The sequence below is a fragment of the Halichoeres trimaculatus genome, unplaced genomic scaffold (assembly GCF_033239565.1).
Source record: "Halichoeres trimaculatus isolate MK-OKI-2021-1 unplaced genomic scaffold, fHalTri1.1 fHalTri1_scaffold_12, whole genome shotgun sequence".
NCBI lineage: Eukaryota > Metazoa > Chordata > Actinopteri > Labriformes > Labridae > Halichoeres > Halichoeres trimaculatus.
Window position 1 is genome coordinate 7,604,926 of NW_027437190.1, and position 26,393 is coordinate 7,631,318.

Consider the following 26,393-nt stretch of genomic DNA (forward strand, 5'->3'; position numbering starts at 1 on the left):
GGTGGCTCGGCTGTGGGCTCAGCTTGCTCTGAGAGAGATGAGAGCTGGCCCCTGTCGCCTGGTAGCTGCTCTCTAAAGCCGCAACCTTGACCTTCCCGGCCCAAGTCTTAGGTTTAGCTCTTTTATCGTCCTATCTCCAGGCATTTAAAAATACTCCTGAAACTCAATGATTTAACCCGCTTTTACGCTGTTCACATCAAAACTGGATGAAAAAGAGCTTAATCCATCTTATCTGTTTACTGTCAAACTGCTCTTGCTAAAACCTACTCACAAAAGACAAGTAGGTCACCCAGGAAAAAAAAGAATTCCCTGTTACACAGGGGAAATTGCCTGGTAATTGACTTGGTTGAAATTCAGGAGTACTTTAACAGTGGTCCTAAAATAACTAAAGCAGGTAGCAATGTTTCATGTTCCTGAAAACACTGCCGTCCAAGGATTTTTCAAACAGTCTCCAGCCATTTTTCTTGTTTTATAATAACTTTTGCACGCCAAGCTTCATTTCACACTTAATTTATGACAAAAAAACAGGTCGACTTCCTTTTGTAGCGGAAGTCTGAGCATTTTTATTCATTTTCCCGTGAATTACTCATTCTCCATGACACACTCTGTGGAGGTAATGTCTTTTTGATGGCTCTGAAGTTTTAAGAAAACGCCTCAGAAATAATCAGATCCCAGCTGAAACGGTGTGTGTCCTCTAGATGTTTCCAGCGATACAGTCATATCTGTATGTGAGGACAGTCATTCTTTAAGTTTTGCTGTCTCCCTTTACATGCCATCAGTAGACTTTGCAGTGCTTCACTAAAGATGGATGTCTCTAAGATCGTTGTCAGCACGCCTGCTGCTTACTTTGCCTGGCTTGTGATGAAACAGCGTGCTTGACAGCTGGTATATTTCAATAATACCTAACAACAGTGTCTGAGATCATAATGCACTGAAAGACAAACAAGGGGTTTCTTTTTTTTTGATGCTTATTCTTGCATGATGAACTCTTTTAACTCATCCAGTTTTATTAGATTTAAATTTTAAAGTAAGGAGCAGAGAAGGTTTGTGATAAGATAAGATAAGATAAGATGCTTTTATTGTCACAAGATAATGTACAAGTACATACACCGTGAAAAACTTGTGTTGGGGTCTTTGCTCCATGTTTTTTTGTGGAGGCCTCAGTGGGTGAGAGGCAGTCACCTGACTTGCCAACAAATAAGTTTTACCTTTTCTTAAAACCAGTACTTTTTGCACTTCGACAGAAAGTTTGATGAGGGATTTGAGGTCTATCTCCTAGCTGCCCATTAAGTAGAAGGCCACAACCAACTAGACAAGAGTAGTTAAAGAGGGGGTGTTTTCCTATCCTGTATCTTAAACATGGATCTAAAGTAAAAATGCTGGTTGTTCAAAGTTAACGTGTGCAGATTTTCAGACCTTTGTGATCTCCAAAAGACTTGCTGAAATGATGAGGTCGTCACATAAGGATCTCCTGTTTCATGACAATTTGGAGGGACGGGCCTCAAACACCAAGGTCTGCCAATAACTCTGCCTCCAGAGGGTCCTTACAGGGTTGGCCAATCAGAGTGAAAGGGGTTTATGGAGCAAGGAGCCTTAAAGAGATAGGAGTCAACATCAATTCTGTCAGATGTGTGGAAATAATGGTTTTCCAAAACACCAATGAGAAAAGTAGGATTGTTTTTTCCAGTAAATTATGTGAAGCAACAATTTTCTGGCAATCACCGATCACCGATCTTTACAAAACTGACCTGCCAATACCGATTTGGGCCAATAACGATTCTTACCTTTTCCGTTTTATAACAGACAGCGTATACCTTCAATGTTCCAATCTTATTTTATTGAAAATCTTGAAAAATACCTCATTGAACAAAATCTTAGAACAAAAAGCAACAATGGCTGGCTGTCAGAGCTTCCTGGAGGTATATAAGATCAGTTTCATATGTAAGGATGGGCTGATCTCTGATCCCCAATCCCTGATGCCCCAAAATTAAGGAAACTGGCACCGATCAATTGGCCAGCTGATTAATGGGCGCATGTCTAAAAATAACCCCTCTTTAAAAAATAGTATCTACCATTACCTTCAAATTTAGGTTTTTTAAACAACGTTTTGAAACTTAAGTGTTGTAATGTGTCGAGCAAATTTATAGCTCAATAGATTCAATCAGTAACGGAAGGAACTGACTAAACATTCACATCAAAAGCAATGTGTGGGAATAAGGGGGATCTTAAGTATTTTACTTTGAAAATCTAACTGGTAGAGCTACATTACTTTATTTTTAGGCCTGTGTTATTAATAAAGCTGAGACGCAGTCAGTAAAGCCCCCACATGTCATTTCCTCCATCCATTCTGGCGAGCAGAAAAGTTGCCGAGACTTCTCTAGATTTTCAGCACATGGGAGGGATGTTGAACGCACTGCTCACGCCAGCAGTGTAAAGGCCATGGTCATGGTTAACATGCATGCCAAAATGAAAATGAAGCCCCTCTGCAGCCATCACGCACTGCTCACTCAGTTGGTCTGAAGCCTGCAAAGCGGGGAACACACAGATAATCGGGCCGACTTTGGACCCGATATCTACCTCCAACAAAAGTCAGTAAAGGCTGAGTTTTTTTAAGATTATCTAAACGGATAATTCTGTAGCGTCAGGCCTGGTAGGAGTGATTTTAGTGGAGTCAGAGTGTCACTTTTTCAAAGCATAGTTATGAAACATGTTTGATATTTGTGATCAGATCCCCTGTTGTGTGTGGGAACCAGAGGACAGCCAAGCACACTCCAGGGACTGTCACGTGAAACGCAGTGTGGAGACTCTGGTTGTTGGTGACTGGAATCTGTCAGTGTGTGATTTTTTTTATTGGACAGCTCATTACACTCCACACACTGAGGGAACAAAACTGTTAAACTATATGAGAATATTTGTAAAATGTGTTTGGTCATCACGGATTTCATTATCAAGCTTTTTTAAGTATTTAGATGTGTGTAAGCGTATCTAACCTGCTGTAAGCTGTCACTTTGTTATTGAGGGGCAGACGTTGGGATGGTGTCTCCTTATAGGACACCAGTGCTGCCATTTGATGGCCAAATCTGTCACTAGTGGATACGTCTCTGTGGGATTGGATCCCAGGTCTGGCTGTCCACATGACAAAATGTCCTCAGGCAAGACATTCAACCCTACACTGCCCCTGGTGCCAGCAGTGTGAGAATGGGATTAGTTAATGCTGATGGGTGCTGAAGGGGCACTTCACATGGAAACATTTTCAATAAGACATTTTCAACATTCATTTAACAGGAAACATTGTTGTAACAGACTAAAACCTTAGAAATCAAGTGAATTTTTTAAATACCACCTCTTCTGTTGAAACTAGAGATGGTTACCTTTCACACTTGAAACGATACAGCACTGATGCCCAGTACCTGGCAATCGGTACCAGTACTCAAGGGTACCAATTTTCTGTACTTTTTCATGTTTATGTGGTAAAAAATATCATTTTTTTAATAATAGAATATAAAAAAATCAATGTAACACATTTATTCTTCAATATATAACCTTGAAATACTGTGCTCATGTCCACCATGGAATATCCCCTACTCTTCCACTCCCTCAAAGTCACAAGAATGTGTTTAGGTACCTAAACCTGGCACCCTTTTGATATTATGTGAATCCGTACCTGGTACTTTTGACAGTATTCTGTCGGTGCCCATAAAAGTACCTAGTTCGGTACCCAACCCTAGTTGAAACAGACAAAAGTGGATCCTCTGAAAATGTAAACAAGGCCTGTCAACGCAGATTCTGTCACCAGTGTATATTTGTTGTGTGAATGGATGAATGTAGGGCTTCGATAATATGTATCAAAAAATGATTTGTTCATTTTTTTTAGATGGGCCTGTTTGGCTGAGTTTCTGGCTTGTGTGATCTTGTCCTGTCACACTCAAATGGCTTAAGAGCACCTTTTTGGGAGTATTTCTTTTGCAAAGTGGTACGTTGGGTGTGATAGTGTGATTAAGATGTGATAGCGGTTTTTTAAAGCTTTTCTTCTTGAGTTTCACAGGGTAATGTGTCATTACCAGAAGGGTTAGCTGTTACTGCACTAATCATCACACTTTTCTGTTTTTGTTTCACAAGCCACAGTAATGGTCAATGAGTTTGTAACCTTTAATATTTTAGTGTAAAAGGCTGCAAAGGCCTCTTTTCCTGGGATCAAACAGACAGTTAACATGCTTTACAGTCTACTCTTGATACATGGTGAAGAGTTTCAGTTTTGCTCAATGACAGAGGCGGGGCATAAGGTGACATGAGAAAAATGCAAACCATGGCCTTATGTAAGGAAAAAAAATGCTATTTCAATGTAACGTAACTACATACTGATATAATTTAAACTATAGCAGTCCTAGACAGATGTGATGTGTAATGTAAACTCGCCAAATTACTGTTCATTCATCATTTAGTGATTAGCAGCTCTTCACAGAATGTTGGGATTAAGTTTAAAATATGGTTCATTCATTTTAGTTTTTTGGTGCCTTTTAGAAAATAGTATAACAGAGCTGTGCACTAATTTGGGATTCCCAGAAACCTCCAATATCAATGTTTCCTTCTTTCCTGGCTGTGTCTTAGAAATCATCCATTGTTGGGTTGTTCTACAACAAAGGGGTTTTCCCACCCGAGGGACCCTGATCCCCTCTCCAGTCCCCTGCTTATTCTATTTTAAGTGTCTGGGTTAAAACACCCTGGTCCCTTTGGCTTGTTTAAGTCTCTCCTCCAGTCTTCCTCTCTGAAACAAATCTGACCCAAAAGCTTGAATTCATCTATAAATCGACTCATTCCTCTTGATTTCCCAAACCCTCCTCCTCCTCCTCCTCCTCGTTTGTTTGAATGAGTGGTCACTTCTACCCCCTGCTCCTGGCCAGCAGCAGCAGAGAGGTTTAAGCAGGAGACAATGTGAAGCTGCTGGTGGGAGCAGTCGTCCTGTTTTAGAACAAGCACCTCTCTGGGAGATAATAGTGAGGGCTGTGGGTTGTAAATGATGTATTTTGTTCAGGGGGACCTGAGAATAGCTGTTTGGGTTGGGGGTGAGAAAGTTCATCCCTCTCTTATCAAAGCTCTGCGGCGTCTCTCCTTCAGCTGTAAAATTTCATATCACATATCTGCTTTAAAGATGTGGCACCTTTTGTTGAACCGATACAGTGCATCCCATTTCACCCCATATGCCGCTCTGATAGTATATTAATTTATGGCCCATTTGGTGGCCTTATAACGCAGCCTGTCAGTGGAGATGACTGAGATTCAGTGGGACATCTGTAGATTGCCACGCACAGGTTATTGAACTTTGAACAGCAGCCATTTATTTGCTTTGATTCAAAGGTGCTGCTTGATATCAACAGGGATCATCAGCTGTGTAATGCTCAGACATATTTTCTCACACATATATCTACGCTTGCTCCTCTCTTTTTCCAGTAACCTTCACCCCCACCGTTAATTTTCTCAGGATAACTGTAGAAGATAAAATAACCCATCCATGCCCACATTTCTCTTAATATCTCAAAATTATGTTTTCAACAGAGCCGTCCTCATGTAGAAACTATTTTATCACACCAAACATGTCTGGGAACAAGATGTTAATGCAGCAAATTTTTATCATTCAGTCCTTTTAACACAACACAACACCTTCAGAGCTTGCATGAGCTGCTTTAGTGCTAATAGTTAGCGAGTAAGTGCAAGCTATTAAATCACTCAGTATAGTGCTGGTTGAATCATAAAGAATGTGTAATTGTAATAATGTAATAATGCAAGTTAGCATTTTTGGTGTGCTGGCTAACAGCTAACTTTTTCTCTATGTTAAGTGACTGTTCAGACTCCTTTTTAAAAAAGCAACTATTGACAGATGTAGCAACTTCTTTTGTTGTTTGTAAACAAAAAAATACTACTTTGAAAGCAGGTGTTGATCTTAATCTTCTCAATGAACAGCAGGGACTGCCATGAGCCCTGTCCCCCCTATCCAAAACACTCACAGGCGGACATGTCCTCCTCACTTGCATTGCAGTCTCTCCCAGCTGCAGTCAGAACAAGCAACTGCATGCAAATGAGTCGCATGTGTGTGTGTGTGTGTGTGTGTGTGTGTGTGTGTGTGTGTGTGTGTGTGTGTGTGTGTGTGTGTCTCTTTGGGCCACTTTTTCCTGTTTTGACATAAATAAATGGTACAGAAAAGGTAAAACCTGATGTTATTCCTCTCCCTTCTGCAGCATTTATGATAACTACACCTAAATTTACATTTATGAAAATGTTGTCTTCATTAAGCAACTTGTAGGACAGCCTATAGCAACTTTTCTTACTGAGCAGTTGGCAACACTGTGCTTTGCAGGTGAGACCAGGTAGAAAAGTTGGAAAAGACATGCCTTCAAAAAGAAAAAGAAAAAAAAAAAAAAAAAAAAAATATATATAAATATATATATATATATATATATATATATATATATATATATATATATATATATATATATATATATATATATATGTATATATTAACCTCAAACATCCACATGTAACATTTCTGGATTAATATGAACCATGCCCCAACATTCCAGCAATAAAATTAGCAATATATAAACAATCTCTCAACTAGTGTTTACATCTTCACAAAAAAGGCTCTGACAACCAGTGACAATAACTTTTACTTGAACAAAGCTCACAAAATACCAAACATATGACTGAATATTTGATATTTCATGAACTTCAGCAATGTGTGTTACCACTAAATTAGTTAAACTATCAGTTTGATTAGTAATAAGGGACATTATTTTACAACAGGGGTTTTCTCCTTAAGATGATTCTTTAAAATAGAGGTATAAAAATTGAGTTAGAAAAATGAATTCAATAAATAAATAAAGATTAATCAGATCTATAGTTTTAAGGAACAAACTATGGCACCAGGTTAGATGATGTCATCTGTCACCTTTGACCTTTAGCAAAGACCTCACTTCAGGCCAAAGTATACTTTGGATTATGTTTTTTCATTTATACAAAGTTATCCAGTGAAATTTGAAGTGATAATTTCATTTTTAAAAATTTAGGACCAGAATTTGACATTTTGAAAATGGTATACAAACTTTTTTTTTAGTACAGTGAAGTTGTTTTGTTTTGTTGTTGATGGAGCCTGTTATTAAATCAATAGGGTGGTTATGAGCTCTTGTTACCAGTAGCTGGCGAGTAAGACAATGCAACTGTGATATCATTGGACAGTATGCACACAGAGTGTGAAAACTTCCAAAAGGACAAGACAAATTACTTATGCACCTGCGCTGTCCTTCAAATGTATTGACACATAGGATAATATGTTAGCAAAAATCCCCAAAAGGATTAAATAATGAGATACTGAATGGAGGATTATATTGTGATCTCAAAGATGAGAGCCAGCTTCTGCTCAAACACATACTGCTAACATTGTAGTTCTGACTCTCTATGGTGGAAAAAAAAGAATATTCAAACTTCTGTAACAAATGTTAAAGAATCAACAATTAAAGTTTGATAGATGGTTTATAAAGTTACATGGTTTTATTATCTGCCAGTAACAATTCTGACCACATCTTCTGTTCAGTCCAAGGGAACTTTATTCTTTCACACCTAAATGTAACATTAAAGTGTAATATACATGTCATTAAGTATTAAACAACATTTTATCATCGTATTATCAGTAAAAAAAAAAAAAGAAAAAAAAGAAAGGATTTCTCCTCTTTTATGATGACCATCTGTTAGCCTGTTGAGAGGTCACTGCAATTTATTTCTTTGAATCGTGTTCAGCAGCAGCCGGCCACTGAGAAACCCAATACTGTTATGTCTTATTCCATTGAGGGCAGAAATGACATCCCTTAACTCTGTACCCTAACACAAAAGAAAGACAAAAATACACACTCACACACACACGTGCACAAAAAAAGGAAAAAAAAAAAAAAAACAGATGCCGGCATAGAACATTTGGGTGCTATCTGAGGAGGATCTCCCCACACAAAGGGACATTCATTGGTCTGCCAAGGATCTGTGGAGTGCAGGAACAGACCGTAGAGTCAAGTGACAGATGATGATCAGGGGAGGGACAGGGGTAGGAGTAGGGGGCTGTTGGTGGGTGTAGAGGGTGAAGGTGGCAGAGGATGGTTTGGATCTGAAGGAGGGGGGTACAGCTTTTACAACACACACCATGAGCTCAGTGTGTAATAGTATCAGTACAAATAACAGCAACTTTAAGAGAACACAAGCATGAATCTAAACCTCTGGAAGTTTCTGTTCACTTCTGTATCATGGATGTGTTGTTTAGCTGTAACTGTGATGTGCGAAGGTAACAGTGTTAAAATTAGCTCCATGGAATCAGACGATTACTGACTCTTAGTATTCCTGTTGATAACACGGCCTTCAGTTTATCCAATGTCACAAAACCTGCAAACGCTTTTTGAGAACACGCAGAGAGTATCTCATTATTCATCCACAGGCTTTTTGTGGAGATCTTCCACTAGTATCTGCAACAGATGTGACAAGCCATCTGTGAGCCAAGGTCCTCAGGCAACATTTGGTGTGAGATGCACACAACTGGCACCTAAACAGGGCGGACCTCAAACCACACAAATTGATTCATACCCCTCTTCCTCCACCCCTCTTGCACCTACATTACCTATTACCCCCTTTTAATGTCATGCATCCCACCCAAAAAAGAAAGAAAAGAGAGGACATAAATCAGAATAATTGGCTAGGGATGGCTATAGCTGTTTGTCAAGCAGGGCTAAACAGGAACTTCCATCTAAGCGGTTAAAGGCCGTGGGTCTTATCTGAGGACAAACAGAATGCATCAAGCGGTGGCTGTTGCTCTCAGTGATGAAGACCAGCTGTGCACCAATGTTTAATTATTTCTCTGTAATGAGCTTACCCACCTTCCACTGCAGCTCCAGGAAGACAGCATGCAGGAGCTGGAACTCAGGAGGGGAGGCAGAGTGAAAGAAAAAATGAGATCACACTGTCCATATTATCCTGTTTTCAGGACGGTTTCAAAACTGCACGTGTTTGTGTGTGTACGTGTGCGTACGTGTGTGTCTCCGCTCAACTTAATCCAGTCTTTTAAGTGTGTTTAACTGTTTATATCTGACTTCAACAAAGATTCTCACAACCAAGTGAATTTTATTCAGCCTTACATGTGTGTGTTTACCACTGATAACTACATGATCAACACGATGTCATACGTGTAGCAGGTTTTAGCGGGCTGATGGTTGATTGCGTTTATGCATGCAGAGGACCACGTAAGCACACATTTCCATACCAGCACAACAGACAGACACAGCAGCGTGCTGCAGATACAAGGCTGATATTTACACAGCAGAGCAGGGCTGAATAGGTCATTATAGCCTATAAACATCAGAAAGTTCAGTAGTCACTTCAGCCTCTCAGCGTGAATAGAAAACACTGAATACCTATCAGACAAATGCATCGACACACAGGTTTTAGACACAATGCTTACATCTCATGCAGTGTGTTTGGTTGCACTGTGATTATTTTTCTGACTATATAAATATTGGGGAGTTTTTATTTCCAGCTCAAGGGTCGATCCTTTACTTGAAGAGTCACAGTTACAGTAATTACTGTTTGAAGCAGATCTCTTAACCCCCAAAAACAAGTCCAGTATCAAGGGATCGTGTATAAAGAAAAGCAAATCCACATTGTTGCTCCCTTTGTTTGCATCTGTGTAACTTCCTGTTTACAAAAGTTAACAGAAGATGAAAAGAGTAACAACCTCATCATCACTTTTCAGTTTAGGAAAAAAATTTTAGAGGTTGTGTAAGAAGTGAGTTTTTATGTCCCAGTTAACTCGATCTCTGCAGCATCAGAAACAGGCCTAGCTGCTCCCATCAGCCCCTGAGCCTGCACAGTTTCTCAGATTATCTCGTACAAGACACCTTTCAAGTAAGGTTAGCGCACCATGTGTCAGAGGAGCTCCATCAGATGGATGCTTGCTTGATTTGCTTATCCATTTTGAAGCAGCTTGGCTTGAACCTTCGCTGCAGCACTTCCTGCTTTGTGGTTGTAATGTAATCACACATGTAGGTCCCAGGGAACAGCGCGATGACCGAGTGTCAGTGTGATTCGATGTGGAACGGGCGTCTTATAGAGAATTGGGGTTTTCTGTGTCTGTTTCAGGAGAGCTGGATGCCTTCCTCAAAGACGGCGATCGTCGGATCCACAGCCGGCAGCAGCTCCCCGTGGGGACAACATGGGGACCCTTCGAGGGGAAGATCGAGATGAACACTGACAGCACGGCACTGGTACGTCTCTGTTACAGCCAACTTTTGTGTGATTTGAGACATTTCAGTACCCCATTTTGATACCAAACAACCAATAAAGTAAACAAACAGGCAAAAACACACATCTGAAGCTAGTGTTTTAAAAGCATTATTCCAAAATGAATAAAATCAGGAAAATTAAAATGTTAACTGGCCGAATCAAGCAGGATCTACCTCTTATATGTTCATGTAAACATGAGCCCCCGAATAAAGACCCATACTTACTAGGGGTGAGAGAAGAAATCAAAAATCAATAAAGCGGTATTTTTTGACCATGTCAAAATCTGGATTCAAAAAATTGATTTTTTTTTCCAAATTATATGTTACATGTTTATAAACTTGATTGAAAAAAAGTTTCCGCTTTTCTCCAGTAGAGGGAGAAATGTTCCTCTCTGACTCACGTGATGTACATTTTACGGGAAAGTATGGCTCCTAATGTGGTCTAGAGACATTATCATCATTTTTTAACTTTTTCACTTGGTCTGGTGTTAAAAAAGCTAAGTAAAACTCAAAAAAATCGTAAATATCTTGGAATCACAATTTAATCGGCACTCCAAAAATCGAAATAGAATTGAATTGTGAGAATAGCATTTCTTCCCAGCCTTAATACTTTCTGAACAGTCAAAGTTTACATTTTGGAAAGATTTTCAGAGTTTTTCATTGGATAAAGTCAGACTTCATCAGTTTCTGACATCAGTGAGTCATGCTGCATTCAGAAGGGATCAAAACCAAAATCACTAATTTCTCACTACCATCGAAGTCAACTTCTCCTAAAATGATTTTCTTCCTATTTGCATGACAAACAAGAAAATAATATATGCCTATTTAAAATTTACAGCTGCCTAAATACGCATGTCTTATTTAAAAATGTTCTGGATGATGGACTAAAGCCCATTTGTTTGATCCAACTCTTGCTTTGAAATACAACAACACGTCAAGGAAAGACTTTATTAATGACATCTCAACATCTAAACCTATTGAAGATTGATTCTTGGATCAAACTTCCCCCCCAAAAAATCCTTTGAACCGTTAAGTTTGTTTATTTTGTTCCTAAAGTCTTAAGTCACTTGATTTTGAGTTAAAACTTCAATGAATTGCAAACACAATCCGTTATATTTTTTTATTTGACCCATCGTGTGACACAGCCACTTGATATCTCTTGTTTTTGAGGATCCCAGCTTTAACTCCTGCTGGCCCCCTGCTGTGACAAATTAACATCCTCCACCTGTGTAAAACCCCACTCTGCCTTTGATTAATTAAAACTGGGGCTGTGTGACGATTAATTCTTTAACACGCTTAGTCACAGTTTGAATAGTTAATCAGGATCCCCCACATCTGTAATCTTTGATTATTTAAAAGTTAACATTTTTGCATTGATTTAGGAATTAAATTGATGCTATGAAACAAACTTTTAGATTTGTTATTCAAATAGATGTACAACGGCTCAGATCTGAAGCCAGGACTTGGAGGTGGGTAAGAAATGTGGTTTAACATTCAAAAATATTCAATGTAAAATGTCTTATAAGTGTCAATATGATTTAAATTGACTTACACGTCTGACATCCACTGATTCCTGGTTAATGCAACAGCATTTGCACTTATCAGGAGTTCACTTTGGGTGCTTTCTCTGTTTATTCAGGTATGTGTGTGAAACTATTGTCTTAAAAGCTCATAACTGATTCTAGTGTTCCTCAGACAAGAGTCTACCTCAGTGCACACAGTAAAACAAAGATCTGCTTGTTTTTGTGATTTCCATCTGACATCAGTCTGATCAGTTGCACCTCTGTGCTGAGCCTATAGGGGGCACTTTGGTGATGTTTACATGTTTGTGGACATTAAATGCATTTATCTTCTGACGTGTAAACCGAGCTTCCTTTGAGTTTTTCTCAAAGTGGTGTGAAGCCATTCAAAGAGCAGTGGCTCTTTATTTTCCATCACAGCAGCAGAAGAAGAAGAAGAGCCGAGGGATGCAGCAGTTAACTTAACTACTTTCTGCCATAAGGGAAATAAAATAGCATGCAATTAAAGAAAATTAACCCTTTGATTTTGGACCTTAATCGCATTGTGATTAATGCATTAACGCTGACAGCGCTCACTTAAACCTTTTTATTAAAATTATAACAAAGCTTACAGCAGGACTATTAAGAAACATACGTATGTGTGAGGATTTTTGGCCTTCCCCAATGTTTCTCACAAAATAATCGTTTTCAGAGCAGCCCTGGCTCGTTTCTAAGCCCCCCTTGTGGTTTTGAAGTCATCAGTGGCTTTAAATAACTCAGGCCATATTATAGCCATGAAATATGGCTTCTCTCAGGGTAAAGCCAGTTATCCTTGGGCGGAAAAGTGATTTGACAGAGCAACACCTCAAGTTGGCGTCCAAAGTAACACACTCCATATATTTCTGCAGCCATCTCTGCATGAATTTCTCTGAAAGTGATCCAAAACCAACCTTCAGCTGTCCCTGAAATGAACCTCAGGCTGTGATGTCATTTTGAGGATCTTTCTGAATGGTTTGTTGCCTCTGTACTTTAAGGAGATAGAAACTTTACAAAATCATTAAACCACCTTCTGAACAAGAATCACAAATGGATTTGCTCTTCTGGAGAAATGATAAGTTCTTAACTAACTACCCTCAGAGGAATTTATCCCTGCCTCCCTCCTCAGGTTTACTATCTTTTTCTTTGTATAAGTGAGCAGGTTCTGGTCATCACCTGAAAGAGGCTGTGGAGGGGTTACGGGATATGCCAAGCCTCCCTTGCAATTAAAAGCATTTGAGGAAGCTTTGGCATTTTGCCTTTAAGGATCTCATGTGTAACTATTCTCCTGGGGCCCCTTTTAATGCTTTGCTGCTTGCCCCCCTCCGCTGCTTAGTTTCATCTTTCAGCTAGCGTTGGGGCTGTTAGCAGCTTCTCACCATCTCTCATTAAAGACGAGGTCGACCCAGCTGGCAGTTTTGTTTTATTGGGCCTTTTCTTTGACAGTTTAGTGTAACATTTTTTCATGTTTCTTAGAGTCTGAATGAATCAAAATCAGAATAAAACATGACTTAGTCAGTTCTTGTGTTTTTTTAACATCACCAGGAAATATCTTATATTCAGAGTCATAATTTAACACTTTTAAAACCATGTGAGTTGGTTAGACATAGACTCCTTTTCAACCTGTGTCATCATTAAGATGTGAGCACATTTTGGAACTTGCAGAAGTGACGCTAAGGTTTATTTATTTAGACAAGTGAGCAAACTTGAAACTCTGGATTAAAACTGTTACCAGCATTAAAATGTCTGGTTGTTGTGTGGTTGGTTATCAATATAAATGCACCACCATGGACTCAGGTGCTGCAGAATTCTTAAAGGGACAGTGACAAATAAAGGTTGGCATTATGTACAAACCAAAAATATGCTTTAAACTTGTTAAAAAACATGTTAGATGATTTTTTGAATGTGTAATTAAGATTTCTGTTAGTGTCACAGTATTAGATATGACATTTCTGCTGTCTTTAACCAACTAAAGAATCAGTCCCATTGAATTGTCAACTGGTATAACCACAACAGTATAACAAGTGTTGAATAATTCACTTCTTTAGAAGTTATGCAAGTGAACTGATGAAAGTGGTTTTTGAGAATCATTGGTTACACCAACTGGCCACACCTGTCACCCTGATGAATAATGACCACTACATAGAAAAAAGTGTTAATGTGTTAAAGTGACCATGTTAACTTAGTCAAAAATGTCAGTTATTAAGTGACCGTAGTTACAACAACTGTTAACACATTAAGAATAAGGGTGAGTTTGGCAAGAACCTAATGATACAATATGCATCACGATACACGATATCACTATAATGTTATATATTGCAGTATTCTACACAAGTAACTATTTGATTGAAAACAACTTATCTATTTTATTGTTTTTGAAATAATGAAAGTCAGATGCAGTGTTTCATACACACTTAACTTGAAAACATAAAGTGCATCAAGTTTGTCATTTAAACTACTGTGACATTAAACTAATGTTGCAAAAAAAGTCACTGGTCAGTTGGTGAAACTAATAAATGTCACTTGGTGTAAACAATGTTACTCATAAAAAATCTAATATTGCACAAAACATGACTGATTATTATTTTATCAGTCTACTGCACTGTAAAAATTAAACTTTTTATGATTTTGAACTAACTGACCCAAGAACAGAGAGAAAACATAAATGTTTACGGCATCAAAATCCACATCATCAAGTCTAGGAACTAAATATTTAGAATAAACTTTGAGATTATATTAATTATTCAGTTTATGGGAAACATACAGGGGAGAAGCACTTCAGCGCCATCTACTGCAGTGGGGGTGCGTAAAGAATTTTTTCTCCCCACTCAACTAAAATATGAATTTTTTGTTTAATAAAAGTATTGATATTAAGAGTTAAAATATTGATATTTTATCAGAGGTCAAAGTATTGCGATATATTGCCGTATCAATATTTTTTCACACCTCCGAATAAGAGAGGTGGACCTAGCTGACAGCCATCAACTAACAGGGTCACACTTTGCACTGCAACATCTGATGCTGTGAGCTCTTACGTGTGTTTTCTGTATCTAACCTTGGTTCAATCAAGTCTAACTGAAAGTAAGTAAATATTTAACATACTATGATATGATATTATATAGATAATATGAACCCAGTTGTGTAGTTAATCAAGAGTTGGCTTTGAGCTCTTTTTCTTTCCAAATCATTGTAGTGGGACAAACAGGACTAAAAGCTTGAATTACAGTTACCAGAAACAGATATCATGTTTGAAATAAACCCACAGTTTGAAGTTAAAATATTGAATATCCTAGCTAGAATCCCAAAGACGTACCATTATCACCCTGATATATTCCTATTCCAAATTACAAGTTGATTTCTTGATATTTGATGTTCCATACAAGTCCACAGATCATGTGACCAAGTCTCTTCCTGGTTTCCACGCTGGGTTTCACCACTGAACATCCACTGATTGTCCACTTGCTGGTTTCTCACAGAGTTGGATGTCATTAGTTTGTTTAGGTAATGTACTTCTTTTTTGGTGGTTAACTTAAAAAACAACGCCCGAGGCCAAATCTGCACACACTCCAAACTGTTACCAAACAAAGCGGCCTACAGTATATGATGCTATGTTTAATGTCACACTGAGTTGGGTATTAATTGGTTCCAGTTTAAGGCAAGAGATCTGTTAAAATCTTCCTACACTGACACATGAAGCCACACAGGAACAAGCAAAGAGGGAAAAAGTGTACGTGAGAGACAATGAGGAGAAAAAAAGATCTGCTTTCTTTTTTAATTCATTAGTTTCCCGGTAAAGGCTGCCACTGCCGCAGAGCAGGGTTAGGAGGCAGTGCAAAGCTTTTGAGGTAGAAATAAAGGCTCATTGCTTCATGGGTCTCTGCCTCAGCTAGGAGGCACTCTCAGTCTCTCTTATGATGTGTGACCTCCACAGACTATTAAATCTCCTTTTGCTCACCCAGTTTTTTCGAAACCATTGAGGTGAATGAATTATCCGAAGGCAGCCAGGTCTGCTGCAGGACTGACATCTCTCCCGTGCCTGAAACACATGACCTGCTGGTGAGATATCGATACACCCTCTCTGAAATCAGACGTATATTATCCCTTCGCTCAGATGTTTCATTTCAGATTTGACATTTTACATGTCAAGCTGTGTGCGTCTGTGTCTGTATCTTTAGGCCCTGAGAGGGACAAAGGTTTAAAGTGTCTGACGGCAAATAATGGAAAGAGTTTGTTGAAGGAGGTTATGCATTAAAGTGCACAAACAGAGATGTTAAGGAGAGGAGAAGATGTGAGGGTGTCCTGCTCTGGAAAGTGATGTGGTTCAGTGGCGGAGGTGCATATCTCTCAATCCAAAAGCGAGATCCCAGCTCCTGTGGTCACATGGGCGAGGTGCACTATCATTGGACAAGAGCCCCAAACTGCTCCTAGGTGACGTTAGCAGTGTGTGAATGCATGAATGAGATGTTGTACAATGAAAGTGCCACAGAAGTACAACTCAAAGTCCAACGTGGGAGGAGTTACATACCAAGAAACTAATGAAAGAAAAGGCTGGAGCTCTTTGTTCTTGTTCAGGCTGCTCGTACATGATGCTGCCAAACAACAACTGATGGAGCAGCACCTGCAGTTGATGGAAAGGGGAGGAAAAAGTTTGATAAAGAAAGACCCAAAAAAGAGAGAAAGAAGAAGCAAGGGAGAGGGAAGAGGAAGAACAGAGGAGAAAGAGCATGACAGGAAATTTGGGCATCTGCAGGACAGAGATAGAGTCACATCTCGACCGTTTATCAAAGAGGAAAGCAGATTTCACAGCTGATGGGTTAACTGTGGCAGGTCTGCAGACCCTTGGGGCTCAGCTTGGCATGAGAGACTAAAGTTAGAGTTATTGCTCTTACAGGCCTGTTAACACAATAACTTGTCCGTATTAGACACCTGGCCTTTATGTGCTGTTTTTATGCATCCTATATGACTCTTAGATCATGTACAGATTTAATTCAAGCTGAAGCAAAAAGGTAGATGCTTAATTAAAGGAAACACAGGTGAAGCAGTGAAAGCAGAAACACAAGGTGGTAAACTAGATTAAAATACAGGAGTCCAGACTAAAACATGAAACGGAACCAGGCCCAGGTCAAAACACTCAAGAGAAGCAAAGTTGAGGAAGAGGAAAATTAAATAGAAATGAATTAAAAAGGGAAGAACCAGAAAAAGCATGCAGTGTGCTGCTGTTGTCAGGCCAGCTCTGTTCCTCTTCCTCCTCCTCCTCTCCTCTCCTCTCTCCCCTCTGTCTGACTGATGGAGCTGCCAGGGCGCCGTCTCATCCCTCACTTCTCTCACTGATCAATCAGACCATTAGACTCCAATTACAGCCGTAGCCTCGGCGCAGGTGAGCGACCAGCACATTCAGCCGGCTGCCCACGCCACAGCACAGCTTCCTCACACTCCAAATTAATGTAAATTAATAGTGACACTCAGACATAAATGTCTGCAATTGAGGGGCCAAATTAACGGTCTGGGTCGAAGCTATTGAGTAGCAGGTGTCTTTAAAAGCAGTAATTACCTACACCGGACAGAACCAAGAGAAGAGGCTGGCCCGCAGCTCGCCTGGAGTAAGAGGCCTGGCCCGGTGAGCCCTGCTTTATTGTAGGTGTTAATAATTGATTGGGAGGCAAGCTATTAATGAGCAGCAGATTTAGTGCTCTGTTGTGAGTGTGTGTTGATGATGGTGTTGCTGCCTCTTGTACAATGCCTTTCCAATGCTAATTACTAAGGCTTAGTCAAGGTGCACTGTAATGAGTCTGGTTTGAATACAATTCTGGTCTTTATATGTTTTGAGGGCCTTTCTGAGCAAATTACATGGGGATTGTAATGCATATGACTTGCTTGATTACAGATTAAAATCTATCTGTCAGTAGTTATTGTGTCTTACATCTTTACTTATTGCAAAATAACATTAATTACCATTAGGATGGGTTTAAGATTTAACACATTAATTAGTATTTCTTATTATTGAAGCATCTTAATAGAAAAGAAATTGTTTGAAATGTTATGAAGACAGGATAAAAGTCAGTTACTCCGACTATATGACCTCTGCTTTGCTTTTATTTTTAATTCTGTTTTTCAAAATAGTAAAAGATACAAAATCACCTCTGATTAATTCCCTTCTGCTCTGTCATACTAAGATTTGATATGAATTAACCCTCAAAGCTGTTAAATTCCCTCCCCCCTGCTTGCACATGTGTATAATGTGTTCACATAATTCAGACCAGCTCTTTTTCAGCATGTGTTTTTGGTTCTACAGTAGCGTCTGTGTTTGTGTGGGTGGGCATGTTCAAGCGGTTCGTCGTGAACAGGCTGTGAGCTGCTTTTGGCTGCGAACACAGAGCTTTAGCTTGTAGACTACAGAAGAGCAAAAATGTCAAGATACTGTCCTAATTTTCACCTGGGACTGAGGGAGAGGCAGAGGCTGTCAACTGATGGAGTGTGATTATTGTGTAATTTAGTACAAGGGTAGGAATATGGGCTTGTGCAACCAAAAAATGCTCCAGAAATTATTCAGCCCATCACTCAAGCCATTTATCTCAGCCCTGTTGCCCACCCTCTCCCTCCAATATGTTTATTGTTAGCTACCCCTAAACTTTAACAAGTGGTGCAGGCGGATTTTTCTGTTTCAAAAATTATATATTTCTTCTTGTCATTGCTTCATTAATCAAGAGGAGGCATTCTGAAAAATGTTTTGTTTTGGAGGCTGCAATCTATTTTGTGTGTGCGTGTGTGTGAGTGTGTGTGTGTGTGTGTGTGTTGTAGTTAATCTGCGCCCGTGGCAGGTTTCCCCTCCGAAACGCAGCGCTAAGCAGCGGTATCGCAGGCCTATTGTTGTAGCCTCTGTCATAGCAAGGAGAGCCTGATGCAGGCCTGGGCTCGCCTGATAAGGAAAAGAGGATTCAACATGGCTGGAAAGGAGAATCAGTGGGACTTGAGAGTGGAGTACGGATGGGGCAGATGCGCTCGCACACGCGCACTCACATACACTCACACTCCAACACACACACAAAGACATATGCACATTCTCACACACAGGATGATACACACATGTTCTACACAAACGGTCACACATGGGCCAACATCCACACACACACACAAAAATCATCACCATCATCACACTGGCACATGCCCAGGCAATTATTTACAGTAACATCCAATTACATATGCAAGAAGGCACCCCAGGATAGGACCTCTGTGTAGCAAGCTGCTAAATGACACACATTTAAACACACAGCTTAGAGTCTGAATGCATATGTACAAAACAAACCATTAGAAATATCAACAATTTCAAGTCTGCACAGTAGGATCTATGTTTGCATTCAGAGGTGCTTTTTATTTTCTATCTGTTAAGTCGCGCTGTCTCAGAACCAGTTTGCAAACAGCACACATTATCAAGACTAACAGGATTTGAATTTCTGTGTTGGACACAGATATAATTTTGGCACAAAGAATATGGCTCCATCTAATGAAATAATGGGCCCAATTTTTCGGCGGAGAACCAATTGGTGATTGCATGCATCAATTATTTCTTGGTTTTAAACCAATATCAGGGCTCGGGTCTCTTCAGATGAGTAAAATGGAAATTATCTGGCACGCTGTCCCTGAATTTATCCGTCCATATATTTATCTACAGTAACATCAACGACTTTCATGTTCCTCTCTTACGTGCAGGAATCATCAAGCAAAATAGATGTTTCAATACATTTCTGTCTTGTTTTATTTTTGATAAACATAAATCTTTACTCACTGAGACACTTTTCCGCCAGTAGCTACAAATGTAAGCGATAAAGCATTGGTCAGTAAGGTAGTCAGTGATATAATGGCAGCAGCAGAGCTGAACTGTAGGAGAGATAATGCATGGCTGGCTTCAAGTGAACCTGGCGTGTTGCTGTTCTTACATCACTAAACAACTCCCCAAACTGATATTGCAGGTCCCCTGATAAGCCGTGAGCAGGACTCACTGATTTGCTTTGTGCTGGAAATAATGGCGACACACCTTGGTCAGACATGCAAGGACACAGTAACCAGGAACAAACGGTGCTAAAAAGTAAACCAGGTCTGGAGGAGCTACTGGCAGAGCTGTTCCTTTTCTAGATTATTCTTTTTTTTTTTTTTTGCTCTTGTCATGCCTTTATTGAGAGGAGAGGACAGTGGATTGAGTCAGAAATGGGGAAGAGAGCAGGGATGACATTCAGCAAATACCCAAGAGTGGGAGCGAACACAGGGCTGCTGCTTCGAGGACTTCAGCCTTCTTATGTAGGACTTGATGATTTATCATAGAGTTTATAGATTTTCTTCTTTAACTTTTCCAAACAAAAATAGAAAATGAACAGTGGTGGATTTTTTTTCTTTTGGTTAGAAAAACACCCCTTGCTTTCCTTTTCTTTTTGCTTTATTCAGACACTTTTAAGTGTTTCTGTACTTCAAGTGCACTTCCACTAAAAGATGTGATCGATACTTTAATTGAAAAGCTTTTCTAAATACTTCAAGATGTGGAATGGAAACCAAAACCATAGTTTGAATGCAGCTTTTGGATGAAGCTATCAAACTGTAAAGGAAAGTTAATAAATGGTTTGATACTTAAAACTCATAAATAACATACTCAGGAACTCAATATTTTTGTGAAAACTCAAGCATTTATGACCTAATTCCCCCAAAATTGAAAGCTAAAACATTTTGGTAACAAAAATGTTTTCCAATCATTAAAGGGTACTACTTTTTATTAATAAAAAAGAAAAGCAAATTTTAAATGTCATGCTAGAAACATGTAACAGCGCCTATTCAGAAAAACTGTGATGTGGGCATGTCTGAGCATGTCTGAGCTGAGCTGTGTCTCATTCTCTCCTGATACTGGATTCCAGATGCTAAGGACTTGAACCATTTGTTTTGTGATACACCAAGTGTTTTCAGCAGGTGACAAATTGAGACCACAGGCAGATCAGTTCAGCCCTGGACTCTGCTACTACAGACCCATTTTGTTGTCATACATGCAGAATGTGGTTTGGCATAGTCTACCTGAAATTTGTAAGGTCTTTCCTGGAAATGTATCACCTGGATGGCAGCATATGTTGATCTTAAAGCTTCATATATCGGTCAGTGACAATGAAGTGATGTGTACCCATCACAGGGACATGTAAGCATTGTTTTACCATCATAGACACTGGCCTTTAAACTGTGTGCTAATGGCACTCTTCTCTTTCACTAAAGAATTGTTGTCCATGGTTTCCAAAAAGAATGTCAATGTTTGATTCATCACAGCACAGAGCAGTTTTCTTCAGATTTTGAGCCCATGCAGTGATTCCCACTTCAGAGTCACATCAGCTTTTAATGTGGTGCTGCCTGAGAGCCTGAAGATCAAAACTTTATTGAATCTGGTCATTGTCCCTTTTTTTTTCTCCAAATTTTTTTTAGTGATTTTTATTTACAGATGATGAAATCCACTAATTATGGTAAACTTCTTCCCATTTTACTTCTAAAAGACTCAGCTTTGGATTGTTTGAATACCCTGCATGTCACTAACCCAGGGGTTTTATGGTTTTTTTTTTTTTTTGTTTTTTTTTTTAAGATTCAACTTTAGTTATGTTTTCTTTGCACTACATTCAATATTATACAGAGTTAAATGGTGTTCTTAACAGTAAATTTTGCTTTTATTACAGCAGTTTAACCTAACTGCTGTAACTTTTTAGGAATAAAGGTTTCACTTTGATCAAACCTGTAAATGTAATTTTGACTCAAGGACGACTCTAGATCTCATAACTTAGTCTGTCAAACACATCATTTCATGACATTTTTACTTTACAGTTCACACCCTATAATTCTTCCTCCTTCTGTCTTTAACAAAAACAGTTTCCTTTTTTGAAGACTTAATGGTTAAAATATTTTTCCTACATTTTATGACTTTTGGTCCTTTGAAAAAAATCTTTAAACTCTTATTATTCTCTTATGATATGTTCAAAGTCACTTTTTTTCTGTGGTAGTTGAATCAGATTTTGATTTTTGAAGTGAATGTTCCACAGATTTGACTTGCCGTAGCTCATGTCCTTGGAATAACTTGGCTCCATCCAACACTGGCACGTATCAGTCTGCTCACAGCAGCATGTTCACCCATTGATCGGCTGCAGAAGTAAAAGAGTGGAGATTGAAAGCCCGCGTTGAGGCTTCAGGTCGTCGGAGGCACTCCTTACATCAGGAGGGTGTTCTTGTCAGCCTCAGATCTCCCTGTGTTTGCTGTCAGGCAGGGACCAGCAGAGCAAAGACTGTTTAGTAAAGTGTAGGGTGAAGGATCAGAGTAACACTGTCTTCTTAAATGTCCATTTGAAGACATTTGTTCTTCTTGAATCATTATTAGATGACTTCCCATGGTAGATCATGGTGTTTCTTCCTGTAGCCCTTAACACTGACGGTTTTATGTATGCAGGTTGACCACACTATTGATTCTGCAAATAGGAACCAGAACGTCTCTGTACAGGTCCAGATTTTGCATTTCTATGCAGTATCAGTAAAGAGAGATAACAGTCTGAGAAACGAGAATAGTCCCTCTCTCTGGCTTCTAACAGACAACCTTGACTTACAGCACACAGTATGAATGAATAATGAATAATTAAACAACAGCTGAATGAAGCCAGGCTGCTTTTATTTAAGAAAAAACCAGAGGAGCAAAAATAAAAGGTAGAATGGAGAAAAAGTGCACTGGGGCCGGGCGCTCTGCCATCTGTCATGTTTGTGTCGTCACTGTGAAATGTTGCATCAACTTCCCTGAGAAGTGTTGCTGTTTACAATCAGAGACTGAGCGTGAGTAACAGCGGCTTTGGATGGCTGACCACTCTCTCCACCAGCCGTGACTGTCCGAGTATAAACCTGCTGGTCTTATCACCCATTTGAAGAACGGCTCGAGATATAAAACTGAAGTCATCTGCAGCTTTAAAAAAAAAGAAGAAGAGTACTCATAGACATCGCCAAACAGCATGTTGGCCTGCAGCTAAGAGCGTCCTATAATAAAATTGTCACTCTCAGAATTTCCAAAATGGTCCTCCCCTCACTCCCTTTCAGACCCATTGGCATGGGAAGTGGAGGAGCACTGAGGCTTTGCTTTCTTTGCCTCCTTCAGAGAAAGGACAGCCACCCTACAGGGAGGCAAACCCCTGCTGGTAGACCTTGATAAGTCCTCGCTGTCCCTCATCCTGGCCTTAGCCCTCTGATGCTCAGCCTAGTTGGCTCGGGGCCTACCTTAAACAAAGCCCTGTCAGAATGACTCTGGACGGATGAACAACCAAGCAGAAAAATTCAAGTCTTCTGACAAAAAAGGTTAGCATTGAAGATAAGAAAGCTGATAGGTGCTGGAGGAGATGAAGGTCTGGACAGTGTCCATACTCTCCCTGGTGGTCCAGCAGTGTCTCATTAGATGGATGTGTATGAAGTAGTCAAAGCAAGAATATTATACCAAGGGGTCGTCTGCAAACTAATTGGGTAACAAAGACCATTTCCAGCTCAGAAATCCATCTTTTAACAGTCCGTGTGCTGAGACTCTGATAAGAGAGTTCACGTCTAATGCATTTAGCGAGGGGCAAGTTCAACATCTTTATCTTATTTACTTTACTTGGTGTAAATATTGTTGGTCTTTTAGGAAGGATTTAGTGAGACCCCATTTCTCTGAAGTGCACCCATGGATCAAACTACTGCAGACTGCAGCAGAATGAAGACGATCAGGTGGTGTGCCAATCACAGATACCTTTGTTCAGACTGATCTCCATTAGGAGAGACGTACACCTGCTTTGCATTTCAGGCTCTCGTTCCTGATGTTCTTCAAGATTGTATTATTTTAATTATTGCTCTGGGTGCAGAAATAAAAGTGAAGCTTAGCTTTCTATCAGGTGATGTGGGAATCTGAAAAATGCATCATCAAATGTAAAACCAGAAAAGAGAAAAGTATTCAAAAGAATATTAAAAACAAATACTTAAAGGAGGGCACAGAGGTTTACTGAAAGTCTGGCGCTGTATTCCAGCATCATGCCTGCTATTCTGTCGTTTGTCTTTATTCACTGCCTTTGACTGATCCAAGTCCTCCGTGTGTGGATGTGAGAGCAGAGATTTGTTGTGACCTCTCCGACTGATTGACTTCTGAGTTTCCTTTCTTCCCTTCTGAAGAAAATCCCACATCCACACGTGTATTCCTCACAGAGAGAAAGTGGATTCGTCCGGAGAATACGCCACCTGCCACCTTGACCCCCAGGGCCATGGTAATATCCATACAGGTGAACATAACTGGCTCCAGGTTCCCCATTATGTTCCCTCACACAGCTTCATGCTGCTGGAGGACTCAGCCCTAACTTACATGCAAAAGATCAAACAAGTCCTTCCCAATTGAATTCAAATGGGAAATTTCCAAGTAATTCAAACAGAGAGCAGTGAAGCGACAGGCCTGTTATGTCCCCGGACCAAAGCTAAACACAAAAAGTACATGTGAGTCTATGTACACTCTACCTCCAAGACATGATTAAGTCCTGGAGCACATGCATTAAAATTCAGCTTCTTCTTGTTTACAACTTCAAATAGTTCCCAGGACATGCGCGTTATTCAAAGTTTTGGAAACACAGATGCATTTGAAGTTTAATTAAACATTATCCATTACAAAGAAAGTTGGAGACATTATTGCATGATGCTGAAGGGCTGGGGAGAGGAGGAGGAGGAGGAGGATAGGATTCAGAGGGAGGTTTCCACTCAGTCGGGATGGAGTGGTGTGGCTGATGTACAAATATTTGAAGACAACTGGATGAGAGAGGATAGCAGAGGGAGAGATGGAGAGGATGTTTCAAAGACAGGAGTGAAATCAAAAGGAGTGACAGGTAGAGAATGGATTTCAAAGAGTTGCAAAAGAAAAGGGGGAGGAAATAAAGTGAGAGCAGGAGGAGAGTTGGCTCACCTGAGTGTGTCTAAAGGTCTCAGAGAAAGGAGGATGGATGGAGTGCATCCTTCTTTTTGATCTCTGTTCTCTCCTCCATGGTTTAACATGCAGCAGATCCAGGAGACAAGTTTAAAAATGAATACATAAAAATACAAACTTTTTAATCTCTTCACTGCAAAAAATGAAAAGTTATCAAGTGTTTTTGTCTTATTTTAAAGAGGGATGGGTACCTTTCGCATTTGCAAAGATATGGTACCAATTCTTGGTACCTGGCAGCCGGTATCGGTACTCATCGTGCCAATTTTTGGTACTTTTATGTGTTTAGGTGGGAAAAATATTAATTTGTTTAATGATAAAATCGCAACATTTTTCAGTTTGATATATTTGGTCTTCAATAAATAAACTTTCCATGTTTTGTTCATGTCCAGCATGGAAAATCACCTACTCTTCTACTTCCTTACAGCCGCAAAGATGCATTTAGGTACCTAAACATGGAACCTTCTGTATTCACAATAATCAGTACCTGGCACTACAGACAGAATTTGGTCGGTACCTTTAAAAGTACCAAATTTGGTTCCCATCCCTAAATTTAAGTAAAATGTCTTATTATACTTGATATGAGTCATATTCAACTTATCAGTTTAGAAAAGTGTCTTGTTTTGGTTTGAATTGCTTGCAACAAAAATCTGCCACTGGAAATAAGTAAATTTGCTTGAAACTAAAATTATGTCTTGATTCAAGTTAATTTTTTTTTGCTCTATTGGCAGATTTTTCTAACTTGTTATAAGAAATTCAGACCTCAATTTTGTCTTTAGATAACTTGAATTAGACATTTTTCATCTGGTCAGTTGAATGTGGCTCATATTAAGTCTAAAAAGACATTTTCTATTGAAAATGAGACAAAATCTCTTGATAAGATTTCATTTTTTTGTTGTGTAAATGTGCTCTGAGTAATAAAATAGATAGCAAAGCAGCCAACTGTCTGACAGTTGGAGAAACTAAACATACAGTAACGGTTGCAGAGCTGCCCACAGTGGATGTAAATACTGTCACTGTGAGAGATGCAGAGCGGTGAAAGAAGTAATAGCTAATGCAGCACATGAACTTTGATGCTTACAGTCCACTCAGCAGGATAAAAGGTGATTTAAATGAGAAAATATTTATTCCCCATTGCACCGCCATGATAGCAGCTGTGAAATAAAGGCACATGCGCACAGTGATGAGTGTCCCTTTAAAGATTCTGGGAACAGCAGCGACTCTCAGTTTAATCGATTTTAAAATGAAAAGTCAATTTAACAAAGTTGAAAAGAGAAAGATGGGCTAAGGGAAGAAAAAAGCATTCTCTTGCACTCAAGCAGTAAACTAACTGCCACACGGAGCAGGCAGAGATTTCAGCTGAATTATCTCCCACCTCACATTTGCTCTTAGGCAAGCAGTTTAAAAGCCAAACGATTGAGCCAGTGATCCAATTTGAAATGCAGAAATGATTAGAGCAGCTTGCCTCATTTCATATCGAAATTCTCTGATTTATGACAGGGCACCAGCCAAGATCTATCTCTGAAAGGAATTAGTGTGCAATTCCTGCATATTTCTGTTATTTAGTCTCCCAATAGA

The 26,393-nt window shown here is 39.5% G+C and overlaps 1 protein-coding gene across 2 annotated transcripts in view; it reads left to right on the top strand.

Annotated features, from left to right (window-relative positions):
* zfpm2a (zinc finger protein, FOG family member 2a) overlaps nt 1-26,393 on the top strand; it is a 128,860-nt gene that overhangs the window by 48,086 nt on the left and 54,381 nt on the right. For both annotated transcript variants that reach the window (XM_074683352.1, XM_074683351.1), the window contains exon 4: nt 10,165-10,289. In XM_074683352.1, the coding sequence (XP_074539453.1) occupies nt 10,165-10,289 (125 nt within the window). The remainder of the gene's footprint in view (nt 1-10,164; nt 10,290-26,393) is intronic.